This window comes from Chinchilla lanigera, unplaced genomic scaffold, assembly GCF_000276665.1.
Source record: "Chinchilla lanigera isolate Chin_1 unplaced genomic scaffold, ChiLan1.0 scaffold00031, whole genome shotgun sequence".
In the NCBI taxonomy this organism is placed as follows: Eukaryota; Metazoa; Chordata; class Mammalia; order Rodentia; family Chinchillidae; genus Chinchilla; species Chinchilla lanigera.
The window spans coordinates 5,070,326-5,090,341 of record NW_004955432.1 but is presented as its reverse complement, the minus strand read 5'-3'; the positions used below and the strand labels follow the sequence as shown (position 1 = coordinate 5,090,341).

The window sequence follows — 20,016 nt, the reverse complement described above, 5'->3', positions numbered from 1 at the left end:
ATGTGTATGAGCACTTTTAAGAAGTTAAGTTATAAAGCAGAATAGAGGAATTAGCAGTAATGTGTGGGGGATATAGAGGATATTTTCTGTTTAAGGTAGGAGATAGCAGTATGTGTTCCATACCGGTAGGAATGATTCAACCATAGGGAGACTGAGGAAAACACAGGCAATAACTGAAGAAGACAATGAGGACAGGATCCAGAAGAATGTGGTCTCTGATACGAGAGGCATTTCATCACAAGAGACAGAAAACATGACAGACATGTCGGGGGACTGGCACAACTCAAATTATTTATGATGAGTTCAATTTTCTAGGCAGGCGTTTGTGCCGCTGAGCTATATCCCTGGCCCAATGGGTTCAGTTTCCTAACTGGAATATATGGTAAGGGAATGGGAGTGGACTATCGAGAGACTTTCTGAGAAAGAAAATAGTGTAATATATTTATTATGGGGGAGTGGAAAAGTAGAGCTACTAAGGAATCACATAGGATTGGTAGGTACTCAATGGCAGTTGGTGTTTATGAACTTGAATCTGAAAATCATTGTGGATTTTTATTTTATGCAACATTACAAAATTATTTATTTAAAAATAATTTGAGTAACTTAAAAATGCAACATTACAAAATTATTTCATCACATCATTCTGTCACTGATTTTATGTTCTGTAACCAACTTCTTAGTATCTGTGTTTACTATGCATAAGAAACTGGCTAAATATTTGTAATTTAATGAAGTATCAACTTTAATGCCTAGAAGCCCATGAAATTTGCATTATTGTTATTTTTTATATGAGAAAATCTGAGGCGTAAAGAGGAATATTAACTTACTAGATTATTCATCTAGCTGGTAAAGACTGAGCTAGGATTCAAACCCAGGTCTGTCTAACCTGCAGTAAGACAGTGCAAGTCTCCTCTTACTGTGAACATGTTATCACTTAGCCCAACATATAAATTATTACAGACTTAAAAAAAAATTATGGCTCTTTTTAAATAATTGGGCAAATTATATAAGACCTTTATAATACCAGGGTAACTTACACATCTTTGGGTGTAGTAAAACAGATATTCCCAAACTTTTGATAGAAGTAAAAAAATAATAGTATCATTTTAGACAGAATTTGAAAAAGTGTGTCAAAAACTTCAAAGCACGCACACCATTCAGCATTATGATGCTGTTCATGAGATTTATGGAAAGCAATGATTCCACAAAGAAACCTTTGAGCAATTATTATTATTATTATTATTATTATTACTGAGACAGGGTCTTATTATATAGTTCACACTGGTCTTGAGCTCACTGTAATCCAAGCTGGTATTTTCTATATAAAGTAAACAATTATAAATAGTATAATGAATTGAAAATGAAATTTAAAGTCAAATATCTACTATAAACAAAGAAATTTATTAAATATGTCTCAGAAAAAATGTTAAATGGGAATTCATCATTTTAGACAAACAAAACTCTTCTTGGAAGATTTAACAAAAATGATAGGAAACATCTTTCATCTTCCATTTGTCCTACTGTCTGTCTTCCACTGTGAATACTGACTGTACTCCCCAAAAGTAAAACGAATTAGCCCAAAAGCCCCAGGATCTGTTTTTTCTTACACCCTCAACATGATGTAAGCATTACATAATCTTGATGTCTAACTGTGAAAATAAAAATGTTGAACTCAAAGAAGTAGAGAGTAGAATGGTGATTATCAGGAGCTGGAGAGCAGGAAGGGTTGAGGAAATGTCAGTCAAAGAATGTAACATTTCAGTTAGATACAGTTAAGTTTAAGACATTACCTGTACAGGACTGTGGCTGTAGTTAATATGTTTTATTCTTGAAAACTGCTGAGATTTCAGATGTTCTCACTATAAAAATCAGTGTGGGAGATACTACATATGTTAGCTCTATTAGCCTTTCCACATGTGTACAAATTTCAAAGCAGTATGTTGTACAGAATAAACATATACAATTGTATTTGCCCATTTAAATACCTAAATAAATAAAATAAATAGATGTTAAATGAGAAAATAATGCTAGAATGCAAGACCATATCATTTGATGAAATACGCTTTCATCATTTAAAAACTGTGAAAGTCTTCTGGTAAGACATTAAGCCAGCCTGAATGTTCATTTGTATTTCCTCAAGAAAACTGTGCTATAAATTAGATCACTAACAGGAACTATAAAAAACAACTGCTTATATTTCATTGTTTGGATACTATTTTACTTTAAAAGCGAACTTGCACAGAAACTTCATTTCCTGCAAGGGTATGGGGCATTGCTAGGAAGGAGACAGAAAATTATCACCAGGCCACAGGCAAGGAGTGATGACTGAGTAAAGCTAAGCTAAATAATAGAGAACAAAATATTAAAGGGAGTCTTTGTGCTAATGACTTAACAGGAATTCCCAGTTCTCTTTAAACAGCCATTTTAAAAGGGCCATTAGAATACTTATTTCTCTTAGATCCAGTATCTATATGGAAGAGCTGGAAGATTATTTTTATTTTTACTGTAGAAAAATGCCAAATATATCCTAAACCTTTTTTTACTTGTTTCCAGGAATATGTGGAATTATTCCTTGGCTGCAAATTTTAAAACAAGTTGTGAAGTGAGACTTACTAAAGGAAGTTTCAGATATTTAGTATATTAAATATTTTTCTTGAGAAGAAGACAATAAGTGTTTAAAAGTGAGCTACTCTAGAGACAATCCACTGAGATTTTATGTTTTCTTTGTGCTATAGCGGAATTCATTTTTCTATCCTCAGTTATAAAACCTGTATTATTTATCTTGTGATAATCCACATAACTTCAAAAAGCCTTAACATATTTAAAGCAGCTTAGTGCACCAACCATACAGCTGACCGATTTCAACTGCATTGAAAGTACAATTCAATGGCATCGACTATAAGCACAGAGTCAGCATGCCATCATCACCTCAATTTTAACACCCTTCGATACCGCAGAAGGAGCCATGTACGTGTTAGCAGTCACCCCTTGCTTCCCTCCAACCTCTCTCCCAGTCCCAGTCTACAAAACCATTAACTTTATTTATGTCTCTATGGATTTATTTATTCTGGATATTTCATAATGTGGAACAAATGGAATTCTATACTATCTGGTCTTCTGTGATTGATTTCTTTAACTTGGCATGTTTTCAAGATTCATCCATGGTTAAGTGTGTATCAGTACTACATTCATTTAGGGCTGAATAATATTCCATTAAATGAATATACTGTACTTTATTGATTTATCAGGACATTTGGATTGTTCCCTCTTTGGGGCCATTATGAGCGAAGCTGGTGAGAATATATGTGGAAAGGTTTTTTGTTGTTGTTTCTTTGAGACAGGGTCTTGTCACATAGTTCAGGCTGGCCCTGAACTCACTAAGTAGCCCAGGCTGGACTTGAACTTGTGGCAATCCTCCTGCCTCAGCCTCCTGAGTGCTGGGGCTACAGGTGTGCACCACCATGCCTAGCACATTTTTTCTAAGTGTGTTTTCAACTCTCTTGGAGATAGATATATACACAAAGAGACACATTTACATCCACACATGAGTTCCACGTTGGGTCATATGGTAAGTCTATGCTTTACTTTTACAGAAACTGTCAAACTGTTTTTCAAAGTAGCTACAGCATTCCCCCTGCCCCCACTGACAATGTGTGAGGGGTCCAATTTTTCTAAATTCTTTTCAACATTTGTTATCATGAGATCTTTCGAGTATGGCCTGCTTAGATGATATGCAACATTTCACAGTGGTTTAGACTTATATTTCCTTGAAAGCTTAATGTTGGAATTCATTTTAATGTTTATTAGTTATTTGTAAACCTTCCTTGGAGAAATGCTTATTTATATTCTTTGTGCATTTTAAATAGACTGTCTTTTTAATAATTAGTTGCAAATGTTCTTTAGACATGCTCCAGATACTTTCTAGACTGTCAGATATATGATTCCCTCAAATTTTCTCTCATTCTGTGGGTCATCTATTTCCTTTCTTATTGGTGTCCTTTAAAGCATAAAGTTTTAAATTTTGATTATGCCCAATTTATCTATTTTTCTTTGTTCTTTGTATATTTGCTATCGTATGGAATTACTTCCCAATCAAAACAAAGATTTACACCTGTATTTTCTTCTAAGCATCTTACATTTAAGTCTAATCCATTTGAGGTTTTTGAATAGGTTTTTCTCCGGTACCAGGAACCGAACTCACAACCTTGCGCTTGCCAGGCAGGCGCTTTGCCGCTGAGCTAAATCCCCAGCCCCTTGAATAGGTTTTGAAAGATAATTTTCCTATAGTACATACTTACGATAAAGTTTAACTTACAAATTAGTAAGAGATCAACAATAAAATAGAACAATTATTAATGACAGACCATAACAAAAGTTACTTAAAACTTATTATTTACTTCCAGCATTTTTCATTCAGTATTTTCAGATGTTGGGTAACTGAAACCATGGAAAGGAAATCCTTGGATATAAGAAGATTACATTAATGTAAAACCTTTACATATATCCACATTTCAAAACTCTTTCTTGACTCCTTAAAGATTTTGGTAACTTATTACTGACTGGTCTATTTATTTTTCTAAAACTGAGAGAAGTGTTTACTAACTCATTATCTTTCTGTGACAACTCAGTATTTTACAAAATTTTATTTCATACTTTACTCTTTCATTTTAAAATATTGTAAAATTTACAGTATTGTTAAAATATTGTAAATTAACATTTCTTCAGAATGCAACTCTGTTATTATAAATTAATTTTGTGTTTTAACTGTAAACTAATATGTGGGAGTCCATAAAGCCAATTTTATCTTTATATTTTCCTTATCAGTTACTTTAAGTTCTTACCAAAATATTTTCAATATTACATGTGTAATTTTTTAGTTTAACTTTTCTAATTCTAATTATTTTTCAGTCTGTAGGTAGAGAGAAATTAAAACTTTGAGCAAATTAACTCAATTCTTACTTTATTCTCACTTGCAGATCTCCCCAGGATCAGACCAAAGCAATTCTCCACTTACTTTTTCTTTTCTTTTTAAAATTTAGATTTTAATCTTCACTCTTCCAACTTCCCATCTCCAGTACTCTACTTCCTAATAATATCCAACCTCCTAACCATGGAACTCTTCAAGGTAGCTTTTTTTTTCTTCAGTTGCTCTCTAGGACATTTTCCACCTTAGCAAAAAGACCACATTCATCCCTTTAACCCTTGCAGCTAGTCATGCACTCTAAGAAAACTTGCATTTCTACTCCCCTCCACTCCTCCTCCTCCAACACTTATCCTTGGACTTTCACTGCTTAGTGTCTTCAAAGTTGCCTGCCTTAGCTCATGTAGCTCCTCCTCCTGTACTAGCATAAATACTTGGATAACTATTTTAAAGGGCATCATTACTCTTTGTCTGTGAAGTGAGACAGAACAAGAAGAAATACAGTTGATGCAGACACTCTCAAGATTCCTAAAGGATTAGAGACTACTTCTCATTCTATTAGAAGCACTTGTTTCAGGAAGCATCCACATAAAAGGTAAGGTACAACTATACTTTCCAATACTTTATTTAGAGTTCACAAATCTAATCTTCCAAATATATTTGTTTGCTTAGAGACTTGCACTTAAATTTATTTATAATTGAAAGTTTCTTTGGTTATTTCAGTAAAACAGTGTAACTAGTAAAAGGAAAACCCTTCTTATTTTTTAACATTTTTATTTCTAAAATGAGAATTCTGAAATAACTCTGCACCTACTTCCTTTCTTGGGAATTACAAAACCATTATGCTCACATGTAAACATTGTTATTCATATAAATGTGTGTGTAGATGTGTGTATATGTATCTGCACATATAGCCTAAGATCATGCTTAGAGTATATTTATGTATTATTATAAGAATATTTTTACTTCATAGACTTTTAAGAGCTGAATCATTTCCTTTTATCAAAAAGCATGACTTACACCTATAAACAAGGCAACAAACATTTTGCTTTAAATATTTAACCTACTTATTCTAGAAACAAGCTATTGAAGAATTATTCTACCCCACGCAATCATTTCAACTAAGAAATAAGACTAAAACTTATAAGGATTATTAACATTTTAATTTCAATTTAGAAAAGATGCAATAAAAAATGATTCTTAAATAAACTTAGTTTTGATTTCATTAACCTAGGATTTTTAGGTTAACTACAATGCATTATTATGCTCTATTTTTATTTTCAAAGCTTTAATATCCTCTATTTATTTTTCATATTAAACTCATTTCCTAGAAATAATGAGTACAGAAATGTATCCATATTTAGAAATAGTCTGAGCATCATTCTGTTAGAAAATAATGCAATCTATACATACCTACATATGACTTATGCAAATTTTTTAGTGAAAAGTCTTTCTATCCTGGAAAAATTTATAATCATGATCATTTTCTCTACATCTCCCAAATTAATTTTCTTATTTCATTACCTACAAGATAGAATCATCTAACTAAAATACTGTACTAGCTACTTAACTAAAAGACCATGTCATAATAACTCTGTATAGATTTTCTCAGCATCTTGAATGTTAAAAAGTATTAGGACATGAAAACTGAGAATTGTAGAAATATGAATTCTTGTTGCTTCATTTGCTATATCAAAATTGGTTTACAGTTGTCACTATCTAATCTTCTTTTACAGAAATAAGACTAATAAGGTAGAAATAAATATGGTAATTTACAAGCATGTAAGGCAGTGCTGCCCACAGAACTTTCTGTGAAGAAGAAAATATTCTATATCTGTGCTACCCATTAACCACAGGTGGCTACTAAGCACCTGAAATGTGACATAGCAACTGAAGAACTAAATTTGGAACTCTATGGCTTGTAGTTGGCTTGTAGTTAGCGGCATTAGACAGCATGTGTCTAAGTAATGAAATTATTACATATCTTCATGCATAAATATTTTTGATACAGACAAAAGTGGTTTCCTCAACAACAAATACAATCAGCAAAATAGAGCTAAACAGGAACAACTGTTGTCCTGAATGGACCTTATTTTCTATCATCATAAAAAACTAATAAAGTCCTTTTTTTACATGGCCCCAATATATTATCCCTTAAATCTACGTAATGCAAAAAAGTCACTTGTATAGGCTACTCTAAAAACACAGTCAAGTAATCACATCCACAATCACACAAATATAGATAGATAGATAGACAGACAGACAGACAGACAGACAAACAGATATATATGAATTAGAGAGGTAAATAGATCCTAGCCTGGGCAACTTAGCAAGACTCTACTTCAAAATAAAACATAAAAAGGGCCGGGATGTAGCTCAGTGAAAAGGTTCTAGATTTAGTTTCCAGTACCACATAAACAAAAATATAAATGATTCAATTACATTGTTTATAAACAAAGAAATAAGGAAAAACTATAGTATAAAAAGAGGAAAGAATCTATAGAAATTTCACAGATCAGGGCTGGGGATGTAGCTCAGTAGCGTAAGTGCCTGCTTGGCAAGCATAGTCATGAGTTCAATTCCTGGTACAAAAAAAAAAATTTTTTTTTTTTTCACAGATCATTCTTTAAATTGGTCAGGGAAAAATCTATAGAAAGAATAAAGATTCAACTGTTGAAAGACTGAGAATCAGAAATGATTCAGAAAAAGGATATTCCAGCCATAATGTATATATGTTTTACATAAACGTAGGTAAATATATGTTTAGCTGACAAATTACATTTCCCTTAGAAGATACTGAATTTATCTGAGCAGTAAGAAAAGGAGGAAATAAAATAACTGAAGGCTTTAGAAACTAAATAACTGCATTCTACTATGATTCCTAACTCTTAAGGTGATTCTTTCAAATAAATTATTAGAAAATTAAAGATTTTTAAAACCTGGTTGTTTTGAAGTCTCTCAGAGCTGTAGAAATGTACTCAGATAAGTGTTTCTCCATGAGTGCTACTCTGATCCAGGCTCTACCCTACAAGGAAGAAGAAAGAAATATGAAAAAAATGAAAAATATTTTTGCCTAGTATGCTACTGAAAATATAAGTGCTTTAACACATAAATAAAAATTCATTTGAAATATACATTTAATAAAGACTAACAAAAATATTTAAGTAGATAAATGTAGCAAATTTTGAAGATACAGACTGTGTACTTTGTTTCTCAGAAAGTGTAGGGTACAGCATCTCAAATTAACTTTCTATCCTCCGATAGGGCAAAATGTTAATACTGAGTTACTTAGAGACTTGTTTTGAATGATATAATATAATCATAGGATAAAACTCTCTACTTCAACCCTCAAGTCAGTATTTTAATTCACAATGAGTCTCCTTATAAAACATGAGGAACAGGGTCTTCTCCTGACACTAATTGCTCTAAAACCACTTAAGAGGATTTCCCATCCTGTCCTTCCAGAAGAAGCTTTAACCCAACTAACAGTGAACTTCCAAATTACATGATGAATCATACACCCAAATCATGAGCTGCTTCATCTGGAGCCCCCTGAAAGTTCTAAAAGCTATTACCAAATATTTAAACTTAAGACAAAAACTGTACATAGCTCAGGGTAGGAGTACTTGCCTAGAAAGGGTTCAATCTTCAGCACCAAAAAAACAAAATAGAACAAAACATCCAGAAGTTGGTATATTTGAGACAGAGTCTCAGAAACAAGTAATTGTTACTACAATTTCATTGTACTGAAAAGTATTAATATCTCTCAATAGTTGAGATTCATCAATCTTTAAGTACTCCTAAGTATTTCTTACAGACTACTCAGAATAAAAGATTTCCTTGTAGAGATAATTTTAACATTCAGTAATTTTCATTTTCATTCAACCTTTTCCCAATTTTCCAGAAAAATTCATGAAGACTAAATAGAAAGTTGAAACCTGGCAGTGGCAGTGGAGAATAAAGGTGACACTACAGTATGTATGAGAGCCGAGGACCAGTAAAGGGGAATAACCCATGAAAATGTCTACAAGTCTAGTGAAACTGCTGGCTAGAAAAGGCCAAAAAGGAGTCAGTCTAGGCAATAACAAAACCAGTCAGGCTAAAAGCAGCAGTACTAATGGAAAGAACATGAGTAATGTGGAAGCAGTTGGCAGGTCAGTCAATTTGCCTACAAGCTCACCCCTCTTTCATCTTTCTCTGTGCTCGGCCCATTGTTCCTTCTGAGTAAGCCTAGAACTTAAAATAAGCGGTGGCTGACTGGAACAGAGGAAGGAAGAGGCAAGCCACTAGCTGGCCAGTAGCTCAAGATTCTCTCTTGAAATTTCCTCTAAAAACACAGAAACTAATAGTGACATCTCGCATCAAAAGGCCACAATGTCACCAATACAGAAGCAGGAAAAGTTGCTACCTTGAGGAAATTAGGCACAGGAGATTGTGTTGTTGTTGATAAGAAATATGGGAAATTCCTGCTTCCTAATTTATTAATTTTAATTCACACAGAACTAACTGCACTTAGCTTCCTGTCCTTGACGTGTATGGAATTCTCTAGTGAGAAAATGTGCCAATTTTAACAATTTCTTTTTCAACCAAAGAACTTTTACTAGAATATAAGAAAAACAGACATAAAGGTTGCTGGAGTCAAGAAACAGAAAAGCTGGAGCTACATTAAAGAATTAATGACGAATCAATAGAGTTTTTCAAAACAATACCAGAGCTAGTCAGTACTTCTTAAGAATAAATATGTGATAGGTCCTATTTTTAGAGCTTTAGGCACCTTACAATGTTAATGTACAAAATTTTTATCCCCAAAATTGTGTTAGGTTACAATACTATCTCTACTTTACTATATGAAGAAAGAAAAGGATACATTTTTTTTTGAGACAAGGTCTCACTATGTGGTTCTGGCTATCCTTGAACTCACTACATAGCCTAAAAAGAGATCATTCAAAGAGAGGAAACTCAGTTTCTCTCAACGCTGACCAATCTAACTGCATTAATGCTCATATACTCTACTTTCCTATTTTAGGGAATGAATTATTATCATTTCAGAGAGTGTGGGTAAAAGATGAATTATTATCATTTCAGAGAGTGAAATCTGAAAAGCATTTCAGAGAGTGAATTATCATCATTTCAGAGAGTGTGGGTAAAAGATGTCTGCATTATAAATGTATTTAACAAAAGACTCTCATCCATAAAATACAGAAATGCCTTTTAAAAGCTGTGATAAAAAGACAACTCAATTAAAAAATGAGCTCACAAGGAGAAGGTTATTAGTTGTAGATGCAGTATCATTAGCAGGCATCAAGATATACAGATGTCCTCCTCTTGTTTATGTGAGCTTTGGGGTAAGTGACATTTTTCAAAGAATTTATTCATCTAATTTTCAAATTTATCAGAATGAAGTTAGTAACATTCTTTTTTGGGATTTTTAATGTCTACAGGGTATACTGGGCTCTCTTATTATTCCTGATATTGATAATTTATATTCTTTATATTCTTCAATAGTCTTGCTATAAACTCTTAACTTTTAGATTTTCTTCTAGTACATAGTTGTTTAAATTTTATTAAAATTTTGCTCTTCAACATTTCTTTCACTGGAGCTGGGGATTTAGCTCAGCGGCACAGCGCCTGCCTGGCAAGTGCAAGGTTGTTGAGTTCAATTCCTGGTACCGGAAGAAAAACAAAACAAAACAAAAAAACCAGAAATATTTCTTTCACTTACACCTCATTCCTTATCTTAAGAACTTGTAGAGATGAAAGCTTTGATCACTGATTTCTAGCCTCTACTTTCTTATAAAAATATACAAAATATACAAAAATATACAGAGGAAAAATATTTTCCTCTAAGTACAACTTATTATATGCTGCATTTTATTATCAGTACTTTCCACATATATTTCCATCTCATGATTTCCTTTTTCATAAGTAAGTTATTTAGAAGTTCTTTCCAATTTCACTAATAAAGAATATTCTCATTATTTTTCTTATTAATTCTAGCTTAACTTCACTGTGGTTAGAGAACATACTTTACATGATTCAAATCCTGTGAAATTTGTTGAAAGGAATGAATTTTTGTGTAAGTCCTCTGTGTGTCTGATAAGAATGTACCCTTTGCAGTTAGCTCTTTCTTTAAAAATTCCAGTTTTCTAGTAGTATTCGCATTTAATTAACTTTGTTTTTTAATTACTTAAAAATGTACAATCTTTATCACTCATAGGTCTGTTTCTAGCACAGACCTAGTGAAACCTGCCTGATTTCCCTGACAGTTCCTCTTTCAGTTTCCCTTTTTATTTTTCTTGGTTTCAGTCATTTGATCTTTATATACCTGATGAGTTTGGGATGAATAATGGATACTATTTAAAAGGTGGTAGGATTCTGATTACTATCTCTTACCAGAGTAAATTTTTTGGGGGGTGGGAAGCATACAAAATACTAGAAAATTGTCTTGAATCATTTATGGCACCACGTTTAGGCCTTTTTAGGGGTGACCTTCTAAATTCTTTTATCCCAAGTGAAACCCTTCTGGAGCCTCCAATGAAAACCTGGAGTGCTGACAGCACCCTTCCATGCTGCTTGTCCTTATACTCCGACCTCTATCACTCCAGAACAAGCATGTCAAATCTTTAGTTAGCTGTTTCACATTTCACCTGCTGGTTTCAGCTCAGTTGATAGCTACCTCATAGCAATACTAAATGCACAATTTCAGACATTTTTGTCTGGAGATACTCTCTCTACAGCATGACTCCACTGGCAGTTCCATGTGCCGACTTACATTTCTATAGCCAAGATAAATAAAAGACAACCAACACCCACCTCCACCACTTTGTGCTTAACCTCCACACCTACGATGTGAACACACAGGACCTTGGGTAAGGCCAATATGAATGTGGGGTTCAGCTCAATCTTTCTCTCAGCATAGTGGCTACTCAAGTTCTCATGGCTTGGTTCTTATCTTATGCCTCAAACTTGTAGCTTTGTGTATTTTATCCAACCTTTATAATCACTGTTACAGAACAGTTCCTCTGATACAAGCTATTGCGTTGTCACTGGAACCAGAAACATTATTTCTTACCTCCACAAGCATCTCTCTTTTAGACTCCAATTTTGCCCCTTTCACTAGGTTCTCTGCTTCCAGCCCTCCCTTTGTGTAGGCTCCATATGGCACTGAGTGAACCTTTTAAAAGTGCAAATCTTACTACTCTACTGTTCTAACTAAGGAAGAAATCTCTCAAATAGCACCCACTTCACTGACGGTAACTTCCAAACTCTTAATCATGACTGTATCGTTTATCCTTTATCTTGTTTATTCTGCCCAGTAATTGCACAGAACATTTCTTTCCTTAATTCAAGTCTTGAATCAAATGTTATTTCCTCAGAGAGGACTTCTCTAACAACCTAAGAAAAGTGCCCTCTACCACCACTCCTATCACTTTTTAAGCTCTTCTTTGGTTTCTTTTCATAGCTTCTGAGATTATATTGTGTGTATGTGTAAATCTGTTTGTTGTATTACTATAATGTAACGTACATAGCATTTGCTCTTTGCCATTTATTCACCTGCCACTATATCCCCAGTATAACAGTTATAACAGTCATGTAATAGGCACTCAATATGTACTGTTGAACAAATGGATAAGCTAGAAGGATATAAGTAACTTGCTCATAGCTAACTAAGTACTGGAACTACTAGTGCCAAGGGGAGAAAAGTGATATAAAGACAGCAATGTATAAGAAAGATCCATCTAAAGCTAGTATTTTACAAGGATAAAACAAATGAGTAGAATCAGAATCTCTCTAGTTTCTGCCTGTGAAACTATTTTTAAGCTTCTCAAGATCTCCACACATTTTCCAGTTTTTATGCCAACACAAAAACAGCGGGGTCCAGAAACATCAAGTGGATGTTAAGAGAGGAGAAAATGATTTGTAAGTCAATGACAGAAAACAATAATGAAATGGTCTCTTCTCAATAGTAGCTTACTGTAAAGTTTCAGTGGTTGATATACCTGGTGCATCTGTGATTAACACCCCTCTACCTTTGACTCTGTCAGTGGCTAACCTATCTCTGAGACCAAGCAGTGACAAGGCCAGCTACTGAACAAAAGACAAAGTAAGCAATGAGACAAAAGACAGAACAAAACAATACCAGGAAGAGTAGGACTAGGATCTATGCCATGAGACTGCATTAAGGACTACATGCAGATCTGACCTGGTGTAGGCACACAATAAAAATTTACTGAATGGGAGGATGCATGGGTAAATGAATGGTTAATGTGACTACTACGCAGAAACTGTTCCAATAATGTCAACTAAATAATAAAAGAAATGTATATCATAAACAACCATGAACTAGGAAAGTCAAACTTACCTAAAAAACAAGAACTCTTAAAAATGAAGAGTGAAAACCATACAAAAAGTGTGCTGGAAGGGAGGAAGAACTCAAGAACAACACACAGCTCATACTTTGAAATGAGAGAGAGAGGGAGGGAGGGAGAAGGGGATTTCTTGAATTTGAAACCAGTAAGAATACTAACAAAACCCAATGCAAATACATGCAAATTCAGTAACAGTAGTAACTGGTCAATTATGAGTGATTTTTGTCAGTGATCATATGAATATATAAAAATTATGCTTCCTGTAATTATAACTAATTAGCATGAGAACAGATGAGGAAAATTTCACTGTGTGAAGATTCAGAAGAGTGAAATAACTTGATGTACTTTGAAGTCAATTTTCTAAGGTTTGTGAATCTACTCTGAAACCTATGTAATTTTATGTCTCAAAAGTTTCATGTCTCAGAATCCTTGCATATGATAGAAACACTGTAAATACAACCTAGATGTAAAGATTATAGACATAATCTTCAGTCTAAACATTCTATTCTATGGTTAAGCTATGTTTAAATCTTGGGAAATAGGCTCAACTTGTCACAGGTCAGGCAAAGAAATGGAATGGAGTGCATTTCATTTTAAACTAGGAGATTAAGTGTTAGATCTCCCATTGTGACAGGTTTCTACAATACCATATGAATACTGTATAGTGGCACAGTGGCTCCAGGACACAGACAATTCAGATTCAATGCTCCTAAATTTAATGAATTGGGTGGGGGTACAGCTCACTGACAGAGCTCTTACTCAGCATACATGAAGCCCTGGGTTTGATCCACAACACTAAAAAAAAAAAAAATTAAAATTTTTTTAAATGTTTCTATACCAAATTGGTCATCACTCCACAACCAGTCCATAATCACCTCTATCTTCCATTATTTGAACTGTCATATGCTTAACTCTAAAAGTATAATCTAAATGGATGCAACTAGAGACCATACTCATAAGTAAAATAAAGCAGACTCACATGTGTAAACACCGTATTGTCTCCCTAGTGTAAGAACTTGAAAGAGTAAATAAAATCTAAAAGGTACAATAGATATTTTGAAAGGGAAAGAAACTGTTCAAAAATAACAACTGGGATGAGGGAAAGAAGAAAGAGAAAGAGAAAGAGAAAAGAAGAAAGAAAGAAAGAAAGAAAGAAAGAAAGAAAGAAAGAAAGAAAGAAAGAAAGAAAGAAAGAAAGAAGAAAGAAAGAAAGAAAGAAAGAAAGAAAGAAAGAAAGAAAGAAATATACATACACAAGATAGCTAAGATAATTGTACTACTAATTTCTCTTGGTTTATTGAAAGAACCAATTAAAGCTTAAATTTGGGGCTGGGGATTTAGCTCAGTGGCAAAAGCGCCTGCCTGGCAAGCGCAAGGTCGTGAGTTCGGTTCCCGGTACCAGAGAAAAAACCAAAAAAATAAAAAAATAAAAAAATAAAGCTTAAATTTGTTTGACCAATTTTGCATGCCTGTATCTGGTAACCAGAACAACTACTTTGAGGACAACAACATGCAAGATAATAACCATTGTTGAATTGCTATCTTGTTTTCTGAAATTCTGTATTGTTTCTAATGTTTTTTTAAATCATTTTTTATTCTCTTTTTTAAAAAGTATAATCAAACTAAATCTGGCCCCTTATATAGTATTAAAAAGTAAAACTATTTTGGTCCCAAGTAGAGTTGGATATTGTTTATCAAGCAAGTCTGGTGCTTTAGCTGTGATACATTTTTCACATATGTCAAGACAGGGCCAAAGCGCAACACATGTTAAGTCATTAGAGACTGCAGCTCCAGGTGCAGCAAGCCTGCCATTCACGTATGTGTTTGATCCTTCAATCTTGATACGTAGGAGCTGTGATTATTTGAGTACATTGTGCCCTCACACTTCTCTCAGCATAGCCAGGTAAATCAAAGATCGATCTCTCTCTACTAGCTAGAATCTGTTTGAGGCTTGAGCAAAAAAAGTTAAAATGCAGGATTTGGAACATGATTCTTCTAAGGTGTTTTGATGCTCAACACAAAATTTTAAAAGAATAAACATTAACTCTGCTGGGCAACATCCTGCTGTGCTGGGACTAGCCCCAAGAACCTCCTTAAGAGCGCTGGGTAGGTAGGGTCCCCATTTTTTTGGTCCACGCAAGTCCAAATGCTCCATTTCTAATTTTATCAGCTCTTCAGTCACCTAGATGCTGAGGATCCACTAGTTCTATAAATAAACGTTTTCCTCTATTGAAGAAATGCACCTGGTGCATATATATCTCCTACTTTAAATCTGAAAATAAAAAAGCTTGTGTACCATGAATGTTTATTTTTATAGATTTGATTCATTCAAATTACAAGTAGTCTTTTTAATCTTAACGTAAAAAAAAAAAAAATCAAGATATTCTTAAACCATAAGGAAAACATGAAGGGAAAATTTATACAAACTCATCCAAGATAGAATTATGTTTTTATATTTCTAACATAATTAACTGAATTGTGTCTTGATCTTCAAACTGTAAATATCTATTTCCACTCTTTATTTTCTACTTATGGCTACCTAATAGCATAAATAAAATCCCTAAACTGAAGCTGATATGACTTAGCTCAAACTTTTTTTATAATCTAGTAACAATTATTGAGGACCTTAAAAGACCTTCTATATAGGTTATATCTATTAAAATTTACTATATTACAAGACTAGAAAATTCTAAAATGTCAGGCAATTTAGGAAGTAACCCATTACACATTAAATCTTCTTTTATGAAAAATGACTTTTAAAAAACAAGTGAGAAAAGTCTGGCTTTACATTTTTTTCAAATCTCCTTAATGTCTGGCATAATAACAGAGAACAAGATATCTGCTTCTGCATTTCATCAGCTATAATGTGTTCTTTTAGTTGAAGTATATGAAGAAAATCTTGCTTCACACAAAGTGTTGGAAAAGAAGCCTTTCAGCAGCTTTTTCAGATATTTGTAGATGTTCTTTGGTTGTACACCAAAACTCAGTAAGAGATAATTCCTTAAAAGTTAATTGCAAAGTAGAATATGCAACCAAGTCAAACACCTTTTACTATTATGGTGCATTAAATCTACTGGTCTACCTTACACTTTGAATTAATCTTTTCCCATGCATGATTTTGTAATTCTCATTTTGAACTACTCATTTGGAAAATATAATCTATGCAGGTCTACCAAATGTTAATAAATAATTAAAGATATACTTGTTAATATGCAATCAATGTTACCAGAAAAACCGTTGTCAAGATTCATCTAGTTATCAAGTATAAGGTGGTAAGTGCGAGTTTTCCAAAAGTCTAGTTTTTACTTAAAGCTTTAATTTTGGCAGTGAGTGCTGTCAACTGTTTCCTCATGTAACTTCTTCAGGGAGAAAGCTTATTTCTCTCATTTTTTTCCAAGAAAATGTCTGTCAAATGCTTGAGTCTGACAAATTACAGTGTGGAAGTTTATTTCTAGTAAGACTGGTATTTTTTTTTTTGTCGTACTGAAAATTGAACTCAGGACCTCATGCTTGCCAGGCAGGCCCTTGTGCTGCTGAGCTACATCCCCAGCGCAAGACTAGTATTATACGAAAAAAAGCATCTAGTTCAGTGTATAATTCAGAGAATCACACAAATGCCTTTCTTGAGGCAAACACAAATTTTAATGTGCTATCAAAATGCTTTATGCATGTTTTCTATTTGTTACTTAGATATTACGAGGAGACAAACTAAAAAGTTGAGGTTTAATAAAGTCAATGTTTACTGCACTATTATGGGCATTGTAGGTGAAGCTGACTTTTGTATAGAGTATATAGTAGGGAAAGACTCAAATGCTACTACTGTAGTACAGTTGGATGCTACTGCCTCAGTTTACACTCAGGCACCACTGCTTGTGCTCAGCAATGCAAATGTTAATGCAGAAAAGGCAAATAACATAGGATTATATAAAAATGGTTTTGAGATTAAAAACCCTTACAGAAAGGGTCACAGGCACCAAGTTTCTTCAGAACAATGAGACTCACTGGCTTAGATAATTCAGTAAGTTAAAACAAAAAAGATTTTGTGCACCCTAAAATGAAATTTGTAGTATTTCCATATCCTCCTATAGTTTAAGATGCAACAAGTAAAGACTCAAGAGCATTCTTTTTTTTTTTTTTTTTTTTGAGACAGGGTCTTGCTGTTGTAGCCCAGGCCGGCCTGGAACTCTCAGTAATCCTCCTGTCTCAGCCTCCCAAGTTCCAGGATTACAGGTGTGTGCCACCATGCCCAGCTAAGAGCATTCTAAAATAACTACATGAAATGAAAAAACAGAGGAAAAAAAGGAAAAAGTTTCTGAGATGGTAAACTTAGGTGCTTAATCTCAACAAAGAAAGAAAATAAACATTATTGAACTGCAGAGTTCCAAGCTTTCCTACTTACATCAAAACTATTTACAATTATATTACGCACACTGCAAATTACTAATTCTTACCTTAGCTCTAGAAGAACTGACATTTTCCATATTTTCAATGCTGCAGATACAATTCTGTGAAACTTTCCGGCAAGCCACTCTGATGTAGTCCCAGAAGCTACGAGGACTTTCATAACCAAACCAGGTTACTTGACCTTCAGGAGATAAATTGCAATATAAACATAAAAGAAAACTACACTAGAAAATTCAAATTGAAAGAACTGCACAATTCTGCAATATAAAGGGTAATACAGTGTGTTACTGTGGAAATGGCACTTATCTAGGTGTCAAAAGCGTTAAATACAGTTCCGTTCTATCCTCAACTAGTCATTTTACTTGGGAAAATTGACTTAGTCTGGATCCTAGTTTCGTCAACAATAACCACCAAGTTAAATGAAACAAAAAGGAACTACACACTAAAAATATCTTGCAGCTCAATATCTTATTATCTAAATCTTTTAGACAGTGCATAGGAAATCTTGTTTCCCGTACACTAAGTTGAACAATGATTTACATGTAACTAGCTGAACTCTAAACCTTCTATTTTAAAAAATAGAAAAAAAAATGACAACCTCTTCCTTGAAGACGTTAAAACATGAAACAATGTGTGCTCCATCTTATAACAAGATAAGATCCATTAGAACTCATACTCACAGAGGAGTCGCCATCCTCCACTCACCCATTCTCATCTATAAATCTCCCCCTAACGGTCACTCACTAGCTCTCATCTAGTCACTGACCCATGAGAAACACTTCAGCCGTTCAATATCCTCATCTCTCAACAGAAGATGAGAATTTAGATCACTGTGTGTTCATGAGCAAGTACTCTACTGTGTATACCTTGTACCACTATTAACACTTCTATGTAGGACTCAAGTATGAAGCCCATGGGAACCATTTTGTACACTTACTATCTTTAAATAACATCTAAGAGATACTGTAATACTTTCTTTACTAGTCCAGAGTGACTAGTCTTACTAAGGGAAGTTGTAAAACCTTAACACAGAAGAATGTACTTTTATATGTTAAGTGTGTGCTTCATTTAGATTTAACTGTATTTATCCCAAATCTTCCCTTCCCCGGTAGTAACTTCTCTCAGAGACATCAAAAACTATTCTTGTCAGCAAGCTCCATTTTAAGAGTGACGTCTGAAATGATATCCAAGTGGTTCCCACCAATGGAAGCACATTAGAATAACTAGATCACTTTTTAAAAACACAGGGGTCTGGCCTCCCCACAAACTGAACAGTATATCACTTAGAGAAAGCCAAGGGATAGGTATTTTTTAAAAGGTTCTGCTGGTATTTCTAATGATGTGCTCATGGCTAATCAACTAAAGGAAATTCTAAGAATCACGATTCTGTATTCAGCACATTTTTAAAAAGCCTCCCTTTCTCTCACAGTAAGCTGGTGTGATCTCTACAATTAGTCCCACTGTTGGCACAATACTGTGTGATTACTCATTCTTATAATTTTTTGCTTGATTATCTTCATATTGGTTAATAAAATCACTAAGGCAGGAGTTTTGCCTTATTTGTCTGCAGATAAATCTCCAGGGCTTGACACCATGTTTGGCTCACAACAGGCATTTAGTAAATATCTGTTGAACAGATGAATTGGCCGATCAGCATAAACAGGTCACCTTAATGACAACAAACATAACAACCTGTATTTTAAAATCCTACTAGTACCTTTATATAGTAACAGTGTTGATGACATTCAAATAGTATCTGTATGTTAGATTACATCAATTATTTAGACAAATACATATACCTATGTCTATATAAATAAAAATACCAAGGACCTATAAATCCTTATTCAAGTAACATATAATTAAATGTCTCTTTACAAATCAAGTCCTACTATCTACAAATACAAAACCCGTAAGAATACTGGTATCTCTCTTCTTTCTCTTAATCTTTCTCTAGCACTTTTCCTTTGGCATCTATCTTCGAGTTCCTGGCATAATACCTCCATATATATATTTGCCTTTAGGGTGCTTTTCATGTTACCAGTTTGTTAGCCATCCGCGGGATGAGTACAGGGATGGAAGGATATCCAGGAGGGTAAGAACATAGGCTTCCGAGTCAGGTGTGTTCGAATTAGATCACTTTCTATTTATGTGACATTAGGAAATGTCTTTATGGTGACCTTCTGCAAATTCTATCTTTATGGTGACCATTCTTTAAGGTGACCTTCTGCAAATTGAGAATGATGCTAGTTCATACCCAACAGCACAACTGTGAGGATCAGAGGTTACACATGCACAGCAAGTAGCACACAACTTACTCCATAT

General features: G+C 33.9%; 2 protein-coding genes across 2 annotated transcripts in view; one reads left to right on the top strand and one right to left on the bottom strand.

Annotated features, from left to right (window-relative positions):
- Positions 1–20,016, bottom strand: part of Rundc3b (RUN domain containing 3B) — a 153,935-nt gene that overhangs the window by 96,061 nt on the left and 37,858 nt on the right. Inside the window, exons 5-6 of the mRNA XM_013515918.1 lie at positions 17,742–17,875; positions 7,861–7,946 (exon numbers count right to left, since the gene is read on the bottom strand). Of these exons, the coding sequence (XP_013371372.1) occupies positions 7,861–7,946; positions 17,742–17,875 (220 nt within the window). The remainder of the gene's footprint in view (positions 1–7,860; positions 7,947–17,741; positions 17,876–20,016) is intronic.
- Abcb1 (ATP-binding cassette, sub-family B (MDR/TAP), member 1) overlaps positions 4,993–20,016 on the top strand; it is a 173,576-nt gene continuing 158,552 nt past the window's right edge. Inside the window, exon 1 of the mRNA XM_005387974.2 lies at positions 4,993–5,516. The gene's annotated coding sequence lies outside the window, so the exon portion shown is untranslated. The remainder of the gene's footprint in view (positions 5,517–20,016) is intronic.